General features: G+C 46.7%; 1 protein-coding gene across 1 annotated transcript in view; it reads right to left on the bottom strand.

The window, feature by feature from the left end:
• Positions 1 to 18,381, bottom strand: part of LOC140428015 (glycerol kinase) — a 203,857-nt gene that overhangs the window by 168,700 nt on the left and 16,776 nt on the right. Inside the window, exons 2-3 of the mRNA XM_072513963.1 lie at positions 18,162 to 18,235; positions 11,954 to 12,060 (exon numbers count right to left, since the gene is read on the bottom strand). Of these exons, the coding sequence (XP_072370064.1) occupies positions 11,954 to 12,060; positions 18,162 to 18,235 (181 nt within the window). The remainder of the gene's footprint in view (positions 1 to 11,953; positions 12,061 to 18,161; positions 18,236 to 18,381) is intronic.

Here is an 18,381-nt window from a genome sequence, read left to right as displayed (position 1 = left end):
AAGGCTTCTACCAAGGGCTGTACACCTCAGAGCTCCAAACGGGGGAGTCCGGGATGAAACGGTTCCTTGATGGACTGGACATACCAGTCGTGGAGGAGGGCAGAAAACAGGGCCTGGAAGCACCACTAGCACTAGGAGAGATCATGGATAGCATTAGCTCCATGCAGGCGGGGAAGGCGCTGGGACCAGACAGGTTCCCGGCAGACTTTTACAAAAAATTTGCGATAATGCTGGCCCTGCACCTGCGGGAGATGTTCACAGACTTGCTAGCTCGGGGCACACTGCCACCCACGCTAGCACAGGCCTCAATCTCGCTGATACCCAAGAAGGATAAAGACCCAATGGAATGTGGGGTCATACAGACCCATCTCACTGCTGAACGCAGGTGCCAAAATACTGGCCAAAACCCTAGCCAAAAGGCTAGAAGACTGCGTACCAGAGGTGGTCGCAGAGGACCAGACGGGCATTGTCAAAGATAGACATGTAACCTCGAACATCAGGCGCCTGCTGAACGTGATAATGACCCCATTCGGGGAGAGAATACCAGAGGTGATCATCTCCCTAGTTGCAGAAAAGGCCTTCGACAGGGTCGAATGGAAATACCTCAGAGAAGTACTGGAGCTGCTCGGGCTTGGAACAGGGTTCACCTCCTGGGTAAAGATTCTATACAATACTCCCATGGCGAGCGCAAGGACCAACAACACCAACTCCCGATACTTCCAGCTGCACAGGGGCACCAGACAAGGATTCCCACTGTCCCCGTCTGGTCCTCTGCGACCACCTCTGTTCGCTCTAGCGATCGAGCCATTAGCAACTGCTCTCAGAGCAGCAAAAAGCTGGAGAGGGATCCAAAGGGGCGGCAGAGAACACAGAGTCTCACTCTATGCAGATGACCTGCTCCTCTACATCTCGGATCCACAGAGACAGCATGGACGGAATCATTGCACTCCTGAAAGAGTTTGGCACCTTCTCGGGCTACAAACTCAACATGAGCAAAAGCGAGATCTTCCCGGTACACCCACATCTATCCAATTGCAAGAAGATAGTCTCCAACCCAGACGAGAACACAGGATGAAGATCTTCATTATAATATTTGGACTCTCTGGACTATTTAGCCTTAATGGCCACTCGGTGGTAAAAAAACCCGACCTAAACAAGACCTGCCTTCCAATACTTATTTATATATGTCATATCTTTATGCCGAAAAATTGAACGTAAGCAACTGTCGGGTTTGTACCCACATCCCCGTCCATTCGAGGGAAGGAATACCTCTCCAATCCCTCCCCTTTCATATCGCAGAGTCGGTTGAATGGATTTTACGACAAAATCAAACAGGGAGCAGGGTAGATAGGGGGGATATGGAAATATGGAGATCTGCTGGCTATGACATGACTAAATTTTCAGCTTCGTATCAACCTACCTATAATCATGCTTTGACTCCACCCTCCCTCACTGTCCACTCGTATAATGTTCAAGGTTCCATGTGTTTTAATAAATCAGGGAAAGGAAAGTTAATGGGGCAAAGTAGGTGCAACCTTAGCTGGCAAGGACCGGTACCAGGCATATCCAACAAGGGCATGTTTAACTGTGATTGGTCCAGGGTATGGAATATAACCTCTAACATTTCATGGGGACAGACATCCCCAATCCCCTGGATGACATCGGCTGATGATTTTACGGCCTATAATGGAACCTATTTCATATGTGGCACTAAAGCATATCCATGGCTCCCCATTGATTGGACAGGATCCTGCTTTTTGGGATATGTTGTACCTCAAATGCGTCACCTACCCATCCTTAAACACTCCCCCTCGCGAGCAAAAAGGACTATTTCTAAAACGGAACAGTTCTTTATGATGGCCTTTCCCTTGTACGGAACGGGAAAGGCATCCAACGAACTGATCTACATGGCCACAGCATTGGAACAACTGGCGAACGTAACGGCAGCAGAAGCCAGGGAAACTGGACAGGCACTGGCTGAGGTCTCAGCTGAGCTAGTAGCTGTCCGGACCGGGGCATTACAAAATCGACTGGCTTTGGATTATCTGTTAGCCTCGCAGGGAGGAACGTGCGCTATCATAAGTCAGGAGTGCTGTACTTATATTCCAGGTGGCTCTGAAAATATCACTAATCTGGCCGACCATATTAAGAGACAGGCTGCTCAAATTCAAGAGATTGGCAGTGAGTTTCATGACTATAACCCGCCGGGTTGGCTAGGATGGTTGGGTCACGGATTATTTGATTGGATCTTTAAGGCCTTCATTCTACTACTCCTAATTCTACTAGGGATAGGATTGCTTGGTTGCTTGTGTAAATGCATTTTCAAACGAGTCATGGATATACCTATTTAACTAGTTGTCATGATATGACAAAAGGAGGGAATGTGATATGGTATGAATTGAGTAATGGCATGATGGGAAAACTGGTCAATGGGAGGACGGGTCAAAAGGTTTGATACAATATAAGAAAGGCTGAAACTACTCATTCCAGCTCACCAGGCCCATGTAAAGAATGCTGCCCTAGCCATTTTCAGACTAGTATGGCCGTAGGCCAACTCTGTATAACTTGAAGACTGAAAAGATCAGCGAAGGTCGAGACATTCCAAAAACTTGTTTAGCACCTTGTCAAAGGCCTTCTGGAAATCCAAATAGATCAGGTCCATTGGTTCTCCTTTGTCTAACTTCATCGTTACCTCCTCAAAGAATTCCAGCAGATTTGCAGGCGCAACTTCCCTTGACAAAGCCATGTTGACTAGCCATATTTTACCATGCACTTCCAAGTACTCCGCAATATCATCCTTAATAATGGATTCTAAAACGACTGAAGTCAGGCTAACCAGCCTATAATTTTCTGTCTTCTGTCTTCCTCCCTTCTTAAACAGCGGTGTTTACATGAGCGATTTTCCAGACCTCTGGGACCCTCCCTGACTCCAGTGATTCCTGAAAGATCACTGAAAATGCCTCTACAATCTCCTCAGCTATCTTCTATAAAACCCTGGGGTGTAGTCCATCTGGTCTGGATGATTTATCCACCTTCAGACCTTTCAGCTTCCCCATCACCTTCTCCTTAGTGATGGCCATTACACTCACCTCTGCCCCCTGACTCTCCTGAGGTTCTGGTATGCCACTGGTGTCTTCCATCGTGAACACGGATGCAAAGTACCTACTCAGTTCCTTAGCCATTTCTTTGTTCCCCATTATTACTTCTCCAACCTCATTTTCCTGTTGTCTAATGTCCATTCTTGCCTCTCTCTTATCTTTTATGGAATCAATAAACCCCTGGCAATCATCTTTTATATGACTAGCTAGCTTACACATATTTCATTTTCCCCATCGTTATTGCTTTTTTAGTTGCCTGCTTGTTTTTAAAGGCTTCCCAATCTTCTGGTTTCCCACTAATAATCGTCACAATGTATGCTTTTATGCTGTCCCTGACTTTCCTCATGGCTGCCTCGTTCTCCCCTTAGCACTTTTCCTCCTCCTTGGGATGAATTTCTGTGCGGCTCCTGAATAAATCCCCCAAACGCCTGCCATTGCTGCTCCAGCATCTTCCCTACTCGGCAGCGCTGGCCAGCTCCTACCTTATGTCTTTGTAGTTACCTTAACTCAATTGTAATACCGTTACATCTGATTCCAGCTTCTCCCTCAAACAGTAGGGTAAATTCTATCATACTGTGGTCACTGCCCCCCAAGGGTTGCTTCACCTTGCATTCCCTGATCAAGTCTGCCTTATTACACATCACCATATCCGGAATTGCCTGATTTTCCCAGTCCACCTGCACATTGAAGTCCCCCATGATTATTGCGTTTCATATATGCTTTTTCTATCTCCTGATTTATTTTCTGCCCCACATCCTGACTACTGCTCGGGGGCCTGTACATAACTCCCATCAGGGTCTTTTTTCCTTTGTGATTCCTCAACACTAAGCCTTCCGATCCTATATGGCTTCTTGCTTTCAATTTAATTTCTTACCAACAAGACAACCCAGCCCCCTCTGCCCATCTGCCTGTCCTTTCAATAGGACACATATTCTTGAATATTTAGATCCCAACCCTGATCCCATTGCAACCACATCTGTGATGTCCACATCGTACCCACCAATTTCTTTTTTAAAAAATATATATATTTTATTAAAGTTTTTCGATCAAAAAGAAGTTTCCATTTTTACAACTTTGTAACAAAATGTACATTGACCGTTATTTAAACAATATATTAAACTAACAAGTGCAGAAAAAGAACAAGAAAAGAGAAATAATAATACTGAAAAAATAAATATAAACAACCAGCATGGAAAGAAAGAAAACAAAAAAGAAAAAAAAAAGACCCAAACACCGAATACCCCCCCTCTCTCTCCCCCCCCTCTCTCTCCCCCCCCCCTCTCTCTCTTCCCCCCCCCTCTCTCTCTTCCCCCCCCCTCTCTCTCTCTCTTCCCCCCCCCCCCTCTCCCTCTCTCTCTCCCCCCCCCTCTCTCCCTGTATAGATCGGACACTTTACCTTCACCGACCCATGCCCCCGAAATCACTGTCCTGGATCTCTTGCGCCAGGAGCTGCGGAAATTCCCTCACCTGTTGCCTCGCAAATGCCCTCACTTGCATATATCGGAAGGCATTCCCAGGTGGCAACCCGTATTTTTCTACCAATGCTCCCAAACACGCGAACGTCCCGTCCAAGAACAAGTCCTTCAACTTCCCAATTCCTGCCCGCTGCCAAGATTGGAATCCCCCATCTATCCTCCCCGGGACGAACCTGTGATTGTTCCTTATCGGGGACCACACCGAGGCACCCGTCACTCCCCTATGTCGTCTCCACTGCCCCCAGATCTTCAAAGTCGCCACCACTACTGGGTTTGTGGTGTATTTTTTCGGGGGGGAACGGTAACGGCGCCGTCGCCAGTGCTTTTAAACTTGTTCCCTTCCAGGACGCCATCTCCAGCCTTTTCCACGCCGCCCCTTCTTCTTCCCTCATCCACTTACATATCAGAGACACGTTGGCGGCCCAATAAAAGTCACTCAGACTCGGCAGTGCCAGTCCCCCTCTGTCCCTACTGCGCTGCAGGAACCCCCTCTTTACCCTCGGGGTCTTACCAGCCCACACAAAGTTCATAATACTCCTGTCCACTTTCTTGAAAAAGGCCTTTGTAATCAGTATGGGGAGGCACTGAAACACGAAAAGAAACCTCGGGAGGACCACCATTTTAACCGCCTGTACTCTGCCCGCCAATGACAGGGGCACCATGTCCCACCTCTTAAAGTCCTCCTCCATCTGCTCTACCAGTCGCATCAAGTTAAGTTTATGCAAGGTTCCCCAGTTCCTGGCCACCTGGATCCCTAGGTATCGAAAATCCCTTGCTACTCTCCTCAGCGGCAGATCGTCTATCCCCCTGCCCTGTTCCCCGGGGTGCATCACAAAAAGTTCACTCTTTCCCATATTCAATTTATATCCCGAGAACTCTCCAAACTCCGAGTGTCTGCATTATCTCAGGCATCCCCTCCACTGGGTCCGCCACATATAGCAGCAAATCATCCGCGTATAATGACACCCAATGTTCCTCTCCTCCTCTGAGCACCCCCCTCCACTTCTTAGAGCCCCTCAGCGCTATGGCCAATGGCTCGATTGTCAACGCGAACAGTAACGGGGACAGGGGGCATCCCTGACTTGTGCCCCTATGTAATCGGAAATAGTCGGATCGTTGCCTGTTTGTAACCACGCTTGCCACCGGGGCCCCGTACAGGAGCTGAACCCATCTGATGAACCCCTCTCCAAATCCAAATCTCTTCAGTACCTCCCACATGTAGTCCCACTCCACTCTATCAAATGCCTTCTCTGCATCCATCGCCACCACTATCTCCGCCTCCCCCTCCGGTGGGGGTATCACCATCACCCCCAGCAACCTTCGTATATTGGCATTCAATTCCATCCCTTCAACAAACCCTGTCTGGTCGTCATGTACCACCCCTGGGACACAGTCCTCTATCCTTGTCGCCATCACTTTGGCCAGTAACTTGGCATCTACATTTAGGAGGGAGATGGGCCTGTATGACCCGCACTGCAGCGGGTCTTTGTCTCGTTTCAGGATCAACGATATCGTCGCCTCCGACATTGTCGGGAGTAGTGTCCCCCTTTCCTTAGCCTCATTGAAGGTTCTCGTCAGGAGTGGGGCCAGTAGGTCCACACATTTCCTGTAAAATTCCACCGGGAACCCATCTGGTCCCGGGGCCTTTCCTGCCTGCATGTTCCCAATTCCTTTAAGCACCTCCTCCACCTCAATCTGCGCTCCCAAACCTGCCACCTCCTGCTCCTAAACCCTCGGGAACTCCAGCTGGTCCAGGAAGTGCATCATTCCCTCTTTCCCCTCCGGGGGTTGGGACTTATACAGCCTCTCATAAAATGACTTAAACACCCCGTTCACCCTCCCCGCTCTCTGCTCCATCCTTCCCTCCCCGTCCCTAACTCCTCCGATCTCTCTCGCCGCCCCCCTCTTCCTAAGTTGTTGGGCCAGCAATCGGCTCGCCTTTTCCCCATATTCGTATTGTATTCCCTGTGCCTTCCTCCACTGCGTCTCCGCCTTACCCGTGGTCAGCAGGTCAAACTCCGTCTGTAGTCTCCGTCTTTCCCTGTATAGCCCTTCATCCGGGGCCTCCGCATATTGCCTATCCACCCTCAGAATCTCCCCAATCAGTCTCTCCCTTTCTTTACCCTCTTGTTTCCCCCTGTGGGCTCTTATGGAAATCAGCTCCCCCCTAACCACCGCCTCCCATACTACTCCCACCTGGACTGCTCCATCATCTTTGACCTCTAGGTATCTTTCAATACATCCCCTCACCCTTCCACATACCCCCTCGTCCGCCAACAGTCCCATGTCTAATCTCCAAAGTGGGTGCTGCTCCTTCTCCTCTCCTAGATCCAGATCCACCCAATGTGGGGCGTGATCTGAAATGGCTCTAGCCGAATATTCCGTTCCTACCACTTTCAGGATCAGCGTCCTTCCTAGGACAAAAAAAGTCTATCCTACTTTATGGACGTGGGAGAAGGAAAACTCTATATTCCTCGTTCTAGCAAATCTCCTCCCATCTGCTCCATAAACCCCTTAAGCACATTGGCCGCTGCCGGCCTCCTCCCGGTCCTAGATCTGGACCGGTCCAGCCCTGGGTCCAGCACCGTGTTGAAGTCCCCCCCCATTACCAAATTTCCCATCTCTAGGTCCGGGATGCACCCCAACATACGCTTCATAAAACCCGCGTCATCCCAGTTCGGGGCATATACGTTCATCAGCACCACCGCCTCACCTTGCAATCTGCCACTCACCATCACGTACCTGCCCCCACTGCCCACCACTATGGTCTTAGCCTCAAACGATACCCATTTCCCCACCAGTATTGCCACCCCTCTATTTTTCGTATCTAAGCCTGAGTGGAATACCTGTCCCACCCATCCTTTCCTTAATCTGACCTGATCCACCAATTTCAGGTGCATCTCCTGAAGCATAACCACATCCGCCTTCAGTCTCTTTAGGTGCGCAAATACCCTTGCCCTCTTAAACGGCCCATTCAGCCCTCTCACGTTCCACGTGCTCAACCGGGTTGGGGGGCCCTTTACCACCACCACCCCCCCCCCACCCCCCCCATCGTCAACTAGCCATCCCCTTTTTTAAACCAGCTCCTCACCCGGGTCCCACGCACCCGTTTGTCCCCCAGACGGCGCCCTCCCGTCCCGGCCATCCCATATCAGCTCCCCCTTACCCTCAGCAGCAACAACCCAGTTAATCCCCCCCTCCCGCTAGATTCCCTTCTAGCTTGATTGCTCCCCCCATATTGCTTCCGGGAGTCAGCAAACTCTGGCTGACCTCGGCTTCCCCCGTTTACCCTTGGCCTCCCTGCGTGTGAGGCCCCCTTCCTTCCTGCGGCCACTTTTCCCGCCGCAATTTCCATAGCGCGGAAAAAAAACCCGCGCTTCCCTCTTGGCCCTGCCCCTAGTGGCGCAGCTCCCTCTCCCCTTCCCTGTCCCCTTCCCCACCGGCGCCCACATTTCTTTGTGTCCCCCCCCTCGGGGGGGGGGGGATTCTCCCGTCTAACATTTTTACAGATAAACCCTCCCCCTCTCCCCCTTTGCATTTCTTTGCCACCACCTCGCTACTTCTTTCCAAACATCAATTCCTCAAATCTAGTCCAACTTCTCTTCTTGAATAAATGTCCACGCCTCCTCTGCCGTCTCGAAGTAGTGGTGTTTGCCCTGGTGTGTAACCCACAGTCTTGCCGGCTGCAGCATTCCAAATTTTACTTTCTTCCTGTGGAGCACCGCCTTGGCCCGATTGAAACTCGCCCTCCTTCTCGCCACCTCCGCACTCCAATCTTGATATACGTGGATCACCGCGTTCTCCCACCTGCTACTCAGTGTCTTCTTAGCCCATCTCAGGACCATCTCCCTGTCGTTGTAGCGGTGGAACCTCACCACTATTGCTCGCGGTATTTCCCCTGCCTTTGGTCTTCTCACGAGGACCCGGTATGCTCCCTCCACTTCCAGGGGGCCCGTCGGGGCCTCAGCTCCCATTAAAGTATGGAGCATCGTACTCACATAGGCCCCAACATCAGCTCCCTCTGTCCCTTCGGGAAGACCCAAAATCGTTAGATTCTTCCTCCTCAAGCTATTTTCCAGGGCTTCCAGCCTTTCTATGCACCTCTTATGTAGTGCCTCGTGCGTCTCCGTCTTCACCACCAAGCCCTGTATCTCGTCTTCATTCTCGGCTGCCTTTGCCTTCACTCCACGGAGCTCCATCGCCTGGGTCTTTTTCGTCTCCTTCAATCCCTCAATCGCCAGCAACATCGGCGCCAGCACCTCCTTCTTGAGCTCCTCCACACATCGCCGGAGGAACTCCTGCTGTTCCGGGCCCCATACCATCTGGGCTCCCTCAGCCGCCATCTTGCTACTCCCTTCTCTTCTCTGCCGCTGCTCGAGGATCCTCCGCAATCTGGCCACTACTATCACTTCTTTCCATCCACACCCAGGGGGACTCCTTCCTTTGTCGCCTCACACTGAGTTTGGCCGTAAAAAATTTCCGTTGGGGCTCCCGATAAGAGCCCAAAAGTCCGTTGAAACGGGAGGTGCCGAATCGTGCGGCTTAGCTGGTCATTGCCGCAACCGGAAGTTCTACCCGCCAATTTCAATGTGCGCTACAAGCTCATTTACCTTGTTTCATATACTGCACGCATTTAGGTAAAATACCTTCAATCCTGCATTGATTGCCCCCCTTCACAGAGTTGTCCCCTTATCTGCAGTGTCTGAAGTTCTATTCCTGCCACTTTTCATAATCTCTGTTCTATTATTCTGGAAACTTAACTAACCACTTGTCTTGAGAGCCAATGACACCCACATCCCATGAAAGAAAAATTGGGCGTGGGATTCTCCGTCCCGTTGCACCCGTTTTCTGGTGCAGTGCGCCCCTGCCGGCAGCGGGATCCTCCGTCCCGCCAGCCGGCCGATGGGGTTTCCCCACTGTGGGCACCCCCACGCCGTCGGGATGGCAAAACGGAGGATCACGCCAACGGAGAATCCAGCCCTAGATGTTTGTATCATCCATGTTTATGGTAACCAAGATGTTGATTGCATCTAACTTGCAATATGAAACGGTTCTCCCCACCAAAAGAATAAATTATTACAGTGGGTGACAATGGCACAGGTTTTGAGCCACTGTTAATTATATATCAATTTAATAGCACACTCTGTACAAGTAGGACTGAATAGAAATAATGACCTATCAATGTTGCCTAATATGCATCTGCTATAAGACCGGTATCTGATATTTTGTTACACAATCCTGAATGAAGTGTGCCCAATTTGGGATCAGAAACATGAGGAATTTCCCAAATATTTTTCAGGTCACTATATTCCATAGAATAATGGATTGTTCCAATTTCTATATCACACACGGTCAGATTGTTCAAAATTGATTTTGAAGGAAGCAATATGAATTATTTTTATTAGTTCATGGGACATGGATATCACTGGTAAAGCCAGTATTTTTTGTCCATCCGTAGATGCCCTCGAGAAGGTGGTGATAAGCCACCAGTCCATCTGGTGTAGGTGTACCCAGTGCTGTTAGGTGAGTTCCAGGTTTGAGACGCAGTTACAGCGAAGAAATAGTGATATATTTCTAAGTCTGGCACATGACTCAGGGAAATTTGGGAGGTAGTGGTGTTCCTATGCACTGGCTGCTTTTGTTTTTCTCGGTGGTAAAGTTTGCGGGTTTGGAAGGTTCTGCAATGGAGCTCTAACGAGTTGTTGCAGTGCAACTGTAGACGGTACACACTCCTGAGACTGTGCACCACTGGTGGAGGACTGGACTGAATAAATGCATGGTGTGCCAATCAAGTAAGCTAATTTGTCCTGGATTTTGTCGAGCTCACCCAGGCAAATGGGATTCCATTGTTTGTGTAATGGTGACAGGCTTTGCAGAGTCAGGAGCTAAGTTGCTTGTCACAGCATTCACAGAATCTGACCTGTCTTGTAGCCAAAGTATTTATGTGGCTGATGAAGTTAAGCTTCTTGTCAACTATAAACCCCCCAGGATGTTGATGGTATGGGTTTCAGCAGTGGTAATGCCAATGAAAATAAAGAGCAGATGGATAGATTCTCTCTTGTTGGAGATGGCCATTGCCTGGTACACATGTAACATGAATGTTACTCAAGGAACACCCTTATTTTGTAAGTTTATTCAGTTTTTCTGCAATCAAACCACACTTGTTGAAGGAATCAGCTATTTCTGATAGGTAAATGCCACTTTAATGTAAATATTAAAGCCCAGTCTTTAATACTCATTTTAAAATAAGGATTTCAGTATTCATAACATTAGGTCATAACAAAATACTTCATAGAATTTACAGTGCAGAAGGAGGCCATTACGCCCATCGAGTCTACACCGGTTCTTGGAAAGAGCACCCTACCCAACCGCACACCTCCACCCTATCCCCATAACCCAGTAACCCCACCCAACACAAGTTCGCGCAAGCTGTTTTGCTTTAAGCAAGAAACTATTTCTGTATTATTTTTGAAAGTTAAAATTGTTTTATAAATTACTTCTCTTTAAGTCTTTTGCTGACAAGGCTTTATTGAGAATAGATTGATGTTTCTCTCAATTGTAATGAGTAGAGGCAATAAAAGATTTGTGCTTGCATCTGAGAAGTGTAGCTCAAATTTCTACCGAGTTTTAAAGTGTAAGCGAGATTGCACTTGAACCGCATGGTAGATCTCTACACTTGTATTGCTTAGTTTTTCCTGAAGATGGTAATAAATCGCATGGGCCATAATTTCCACTTATTACCACTTCATAACCACTTACCCTGCACTAAAATTCTAAGTGTTTGTCTCACTTAACCTTCCTGATTCAGGCTGTGTGAGATTCAGGCAGTGCAGCACATCCCTGGCTCCAGGACCAAAGTCCAAACAGAATGAAGGAGGTCACAGTCCCCTTTTTTTTTTTTTACAACACTAGCTGCCATGATGTAGGTGAGGGTAAAGGTCCCTTTGAAACTAACAGGCCAGGAAGAAGGCAAGTTAAGTCGATGGCATTTGGGAGTTGGATTGGGGGATCCACTGAGCAGGGCCCGATTTGAAGGGGAGGGAGGATATAATTGCGCTGAAGTTAGGAGTGCTTTTACTTATTATAACTCCTTCAGAGTAACTATGAATGTGACACTGGCAGAACCATCCAAAGTTAGTAATTTAAATCACTGTTGGATGGTTTTCAGCACAGCCACATTGTTTTTGTTTGATGGTTTTCAGCACAGCCAAATTGTCCATTCAAGGTTAGCGTTTCTGGACAATTGATGAGTAAACCATTACCTGGGAACGTCCTAGAGGGATTCCCCAATGCATCTTTGGGGTGTCCCCAAATCCAACGCTGGGGAGCCAGCAGGTTATAGGCTATTTTCATAATTTAAAATATTTTAAAATTCTATACCTTTAATTGACGAAACATCAATCTTCAGTTGCTTCAATTTATCACATGCCTTCTCAATACACTCAATAACAGAATGCAAAATCTCCTTGGGATCCTCTTCTGCCCATCTATAGATTAAAACAAATAAAATCATCTAATTAATGAAGATTAGTGGCATGGTGTAACGACAACAATCTCTCCCTCGATGTCAGCAAAACTAAAGAGCTGGTCATCGACTTCAGGAAGCGAAGTGTCATACACACTCCTGTCTGTATCAATGGTGCCGAGGTAGAGATGGTTGACAGCTTCAAATTTCTAGGTGTGCACATCACCAACAATCTGTCCTGATCCACCCACGTTGATGCGTTAAAAAGAGCAACACCATCCACTGACTCTGTCTACACCTCCCGCTGCGGTGAGAAAACGGGAAGCATAATCAAAGACGCCTTCCATCCGCGTTATTCACTTTTCCAACTTCTTCCATTGGGCAGACGATGCAAAAGTCTGAGAACACGCACCAACAGATTCAAAAACAGCTTCTTCCCTGCTGTTATCAAGACACCTAAATGACCCTCTTATGGACTGATCTGATCTCTTCACACATCTTCTCTACTGAGTAGTACTACAGTTCGGTATGCTTCACCCAATGTCTGTGTCTATGTATTCGCATTGTGTATTTATGTATGCCCTATGCTTTTTTTCATGTTTGGAATGATCTGTCTGGACTATACGCAGAACAATAGAACATACAGTGCAGAAGGAAGCCATTCGGCCCATCGAGTCTGCACCGACCCATTTAAGTCCTCACTTCCATCCTATCCCCGTAACCCAATAACCCCTCATGCTCTTTTTGGTCACCAAGGGCAATTTATCATGGCCAATCCACCTAACCTGCACGTCTTTTGTTGCTCTTTTTAACCTTAGTCTATTTGCTCTGTTTAGGGCACCTTTGCTCATGAGTCGCCAGGTATCTTTATGATACTGCCACGTGGTTCAAGTTCAGGTTATGATTAATAATACAGCACACCGCTTAGTAAGGATTAAAACAACGGTCATTTATTATATACAACAAGCAATATTAATACCCTAATACTACTATTTATATAATAAACCTATCACTACTGGCCAATGCTTAACTTAGGAAGAGCCCATCAGGTCAGGGAAACGAATGGCTTGTCCAATCAAATCTGGCCCGCGAGATTCAAAAGGCTGCTACAGGTCGGTGGCTAGATGTCTCTACCGGATAGCGATCGCTGGATTCAAACTTACTATTACCGGTGGCTGGTCTTGCGAAGGTCTCGAGCAGGCGCAGATGAGAGAGAGATCTGAACTTGGACCTTTACTTTTATAGGGCTCAGGGGCTTCCCGCCTCCCGGTGCGGCCCTTGACCCTGAGTCTCAAGTGATTGGATTCTGTCCCCAATCTCTGGGGTCGATGTGTCCAATGGTGAGGCGATTCCTCGATCGGGGGTGGTCGCTCACCTGTCTTTGTTTCGGCCACTGCAGGCGCCGACAGGTCTGGCCCGGTATTCAATTGCTAATATGTTGCAATTGTTCCCGGGGATAGCCGATTTAACGGTGGATGTCTGAATAGATTGGCTGCAACCAGTCCTGAATGCAACTGTGAATACCTGGGTTGATGGGCTGTTGATAGCCCTGTGTATCGATCTGGGCTACCTTCCCAGAGCCGAATATGCAAAACTGTCTGCAGCTGCCTGCTTGTGTCTTCTTGGCTGCTTTTCCCAGCAGTCTTTCGGGTTAGCCGTTTTAAACTGGGTTTTGGCCAGATTAATCGGAACGCAGCCATTTTACATGGCTACACTTTGGACTGTGGGAGGAAACGACTGTGGGAGGAAACCGGAACACCCAGAGGAAACCCACGCAGAAACAGGGAGAACATGCAGACTCCACACAGATAGTGACAACCAGCGGGGAATCAAACCTGGGACCCTGACGCTGTGAAGCCACAGTGCTAGCCACTTGTGCTACCGTGCTGCCCTGTTTTCACTGTACCTCGGCACACGTGACAATAAACAAATCCAAATTGGATTTGGATCAAAAATGCAGACTGCAGCATTTTCTTTGATTCAAGTGCGGACCTGGCTGCCGTCATCTTCCTGCTCTCTGTCTTTAAGGTGGCTGCAGACAAACTGTTGTCTGTGAGATTCAAGGGTATCTTAGAAACCTCCGGCTGGAGGTTTCCCTTCCCAAAGCCAATCTTTGTGGTAACATGAAATACATGGGCTTTGTGTCTGGACGGAAATGCAAGTTAGCTATCCTCTAAGCCCCCAACTTCATTCTATCTTTCTGGTTAGCTGTTGAAAAGTAAGTCCAAAGCACTAACATGCTACCACTATTCACCATATCAGTACTTTGAGAAAGTGGAAGTCTCCAAGCCTCCTAGCTTTCTGCAGGCTGTTCACTGGATAATAATTAACACTACCCTGTAGGTAGTTCTGTACAGAACCAACTGATTAAAAAATACTCCTGCACAACATCAAGACAGTCCTTCCTCTCCATGTATACTGGAAGTCTTTAGTCTACTGCAGCCAACTGTCTGACTATTCACCTGTTCAAACTGCATTTGATGTGGTGTTAGAACATAGAACATAGAAAATACAGTATAGAACAGGCCCTTCGGCCCACGAATTGACACCCCATCATTCTACCGTAATCCATGTACCTATCCAATAGCCGCTTGAAGGTCCCTAATGTTTCCGACTCAACTACTTCCACAGGCAGTGCATTCCATGCCCCCACTACTCTCTGGGTAAAGAACCTACCTCCGACATCGCCCCTATATCTTCCATCATTCACCTTAAATTTATGTCCCCTTGTAATGGTTTGTTCCACCCGGGGAAAAAGTCTCTGACTGTCTACTCTATCTATTCCCCTGATCATCTTATAAACCTCTATCAAGTCGCCCCTCATCCTTCTCCGTTCTAATGAGAAAAGGCCTAGCACCCTCAACCTTTCCTCGTAGGACCTACTCTCCATTCCAGGTAACATCCTGGTAAATCACCTTTGCACCTTTTCCAAAGCTTCCACATCCTTCCTAAAATAAGGCGACCAGAACTGCACACAGTACTCCAAATGTGGCCTTACCAAGGGTGGTGGGTATTTTGTGCATGCCGTCAGGACTTCCATTACAAACAAATTTGGTTTCAGTTCATCATCACTCGCCATACACACGAGAATCAGGGCACATATATTGGTACTGGCAGTCAGATCTTCTCATTGGATCAGCTGCAATTCAGGATATCAGAGCTCATTAGAATTTCACGATGGAGATGCATTATGGAGATGAAGCTTTTCATGTTTATTCACTTGGGTGTCCTGAACCCTATTATGGCTGTATAACAGCTGTTCAGGTGGATACATGCAGATAGCCCATTTCTCTGAACAAATTTATATCTTGGGTTGAGACACCTCCAAAACCCATAGAATACAAACCATAATTACTCAGGATACTGACTAGGGCTAGTCAGCACAATTAAAAGAAACTTCAAAGTCAATGAAATTTGCAGTTGCCACAACATCATCTGAAAAAAAATAAAAAAGGGATTTGAAAAGTCAGGGTTGAAGTGCTTAATCTGATAGACTTCTCACAGATTGATTTGCCACTGGTGGTAAAAAGGAACTGATGCTTTCAAGTGAGGAACCCATTACTTTCCTTACTGCATTCAGACTGGAGGGTTGCAAATGAGGCATCTTCAACAGTTCTGAAGAGTCATATTCAACTTGTTAACCATGTCTTTCTCTCTTCACAGATGTTGCCAGGTCTGCTGGGTTTTTCCAGCACTTTCAGTTTTTATTTCATTCCAGTTCCTGTAGTATTTTGTTTTTATCTTCAAGATGAAAACGTTTTGAAGGGAGATTGGTCCTTTTGGCTGGATTATTGTGGAGTTGTGGAGACTCTTGGTTCCTTTAATAATAGTGGACAAGGCCCAGATGTCCCATCCCCATTTCTGGCAGATCGCATTATCGTTGGCAGGAGAAAGTTTGGTCTATCGATTATAAACATCACTGAATATTTTTTTTGAACACTAAGTTCATGAAAGACTATTCGCTGCATTTTTTAAAAATTCATATGTTAAAGGATTAGATGTCTTTGATGTGGCATTATGAATACAAATGTTTGTTTTATATGGGATTAAGTACTTGAGGGGATTTAAATGCACGGTATTTATGCACGGGGGCAGCACAGTAGCATTGTGGATAGCACAATTGCTTCACAGCTCCAGGGTCCCAGGTTCGTTTCCGCCTTGGGTCACTGTCTGTGCGGAGTCTGCACATCCTCCCCGTATGTGCGTGGGTTTCCTCCGGGTGCTCCGGTTTCCTCCCACAGTCCAAAGATGTGCAGGTTAGGTGGATTGGCCATGAAAAATTGCCCTTAGTGTTGGGTGGGGCTACTGGGGATAGGGTGGAGGTGTTGACCTTGTGTAGGGTGCTCTTTCCAAGAGCCGGTGCAGACTCGATGGGCCGAATGGCCTCCTTCTGCACTGTAAATTCTATGTAAATCTATGTAAATGCTACAAACAGGCTTTCGTGAATTAAGAGTGTTTTTTTTTTATATAGTGAAGACCATAGTTCTAAATAGCTATTTAGAACTTCTTTCCTCTCAAGATGACCCCTGAGGTCTGCGAAAGGTAGAAATGGGATGAGTTGGCATGGAGAGTGAAATTCTGGTGGTTAGAGGGTATGGTTTGGCATGAATTGGCACTAAATTGGCATGGGCACTATAAGGGCCCAAAGGGATGAGTGGGATAAGGTCATGAGTTGAAACTACATTGGCATAAGGACTATCAAAGGACCATGGGGTGGGTGATGGATTAGCATCGAGGGTATGAGCGACATTGGCGGCTGAGGTGGGTGTCTTGAGATTGCATCCATTGGTCACTTCCAGTTTACAACCGTTGGTGGTGGGCCTGACTCTATCCCATATTTCCCTCTCCTCCTTCAATGAAAATTGCACTGTTCAGGACATTTTTTTCCCGAAGCGATTGCGCCTAGCCTGGAAATATCTCGACTTGAGTTGTCCACCTCCAAGATGAAAATCTGGCCCTTCATATTTTTCATCCTTTTCAGAATAATGCCATTTTGAAAAGCCTATTAATATTTGTAGCAGAACAGAATATTTGAACTTCAAGCTGACAACTGATTCAAGGAAATTTCATCTACTCGGTTCATATATGGGTACTGAAAATAGCACTATTACAGAATAAAGCTACTTAGACATGACATTTATTCAGTATAGACACTAGATGAGCAAAATGAAAAGTAGGGAATAGTAGGACCATCTGAAGGGGAAGTGGTTACAAAGTCTGGGAATACAGTCAGAAGTCCAAAGTAGAAGAAAATCAAGAATCTGAAAAGCATGGTTTGATGCAGAGCAGAAAGCAGAATATCAATCAATTAAGTGGATAGCAATGAAAGAACTGAACTTTGCTGGTGGGAATTTAAAAAAAGAAAAAACGAGGAGAGATGACTAATGAAGGTGAAGGTAAATAAGGTGGGTGGAGTGGTGTAGTGTAGTGGCAGATTGCGAAACAAAAAGTTTAAATAATTTAATGTTTGCAGATGGAAGCTACTTGGCTGAGTTTAGTTAGGTGCACAGCATACGATTAATCTGGTGCATTCAAAACAGTCATAAAAAAGGATGAGTGCACTTAGAAGGACACCTTTTAACTGATCATTGTTGAAGCTTGGTAAATTATATAACAGTTTTATGCAGTTGCTATTGAATATTTAGAAAACTTAAAACCTTTAACTACATCAAGTGTGACCACATATAGTAAAAGTCGCTGTAGTCCCAGATGATAATAGGCTGCTTTCCCCTTTGAGGAGGGGAGCTGACTGGTGGCGATTTAACCTGAGGATCACCGTACCTCAGGCCCCTCGAGGGGCAAGGTTGAGAAGGTGGGTCTTCATGAATAACCTTAACCGGTACGGGAATTGAACCTGCGCTGTTGGCCTTGCTCTGCATCACAAATCAGCCGTCTAATCAAGTGAGCTAAAAAGGTCCCGCATATAGAAAAGTTTGCAACAAGAGTCTTAGCACGATAGCATCATAGATAAGGAAGTTATACTGAGCCTTTATTGGTAGGCTATAAAGAGTTGCATTGAGTAAAGACATAAAATGTGTTCTATCTACCAAATGAGTTTTTAAAGAAAATACATGGGAAATTCTATCAGCAAGAAAAACTGTAAAGTGTAACTGAAGCTCTTACCCTGCTTGTGGAAGTTTCTGCAAAATTTCTACTTGGTGCTGGACAACGATTTCAGCTGTCTTTGGATTAAAAACCTGTGAAGTGGATGTTAAATTATGTCAGTTTCTTCCAAGTACCAGGTAGCGAAAGATAATAAATTAATTTGTCAGAGAAGCATCATGAGAAAATGCAAAATGGTGCATCACCCAAGCTAAACAGTTCAAAATAAATTAAATATTGA

The sequence above is a fragment of the Scyliorhinus torazame genome, chromosome 8, assembly GCF_047496885.1.
Source record: "Scyliorhinus torazame isolate Kashiwa2021f chromosome 8, sScyTor2.1, whole genome shotgun sequence".
NCBI classification, from domain to species: Eukaryota; Metazoa; Chordata; class Chondrichthyes; order Carcharhiniformes; family Scyliorhinidae; genus Scyliorhinus; species Scyliorhinus torazame.
Note: the sequence above shows the minus strand (reverse complement) of the source record. Positions and strands in the feature narration are given on the sequence as shown.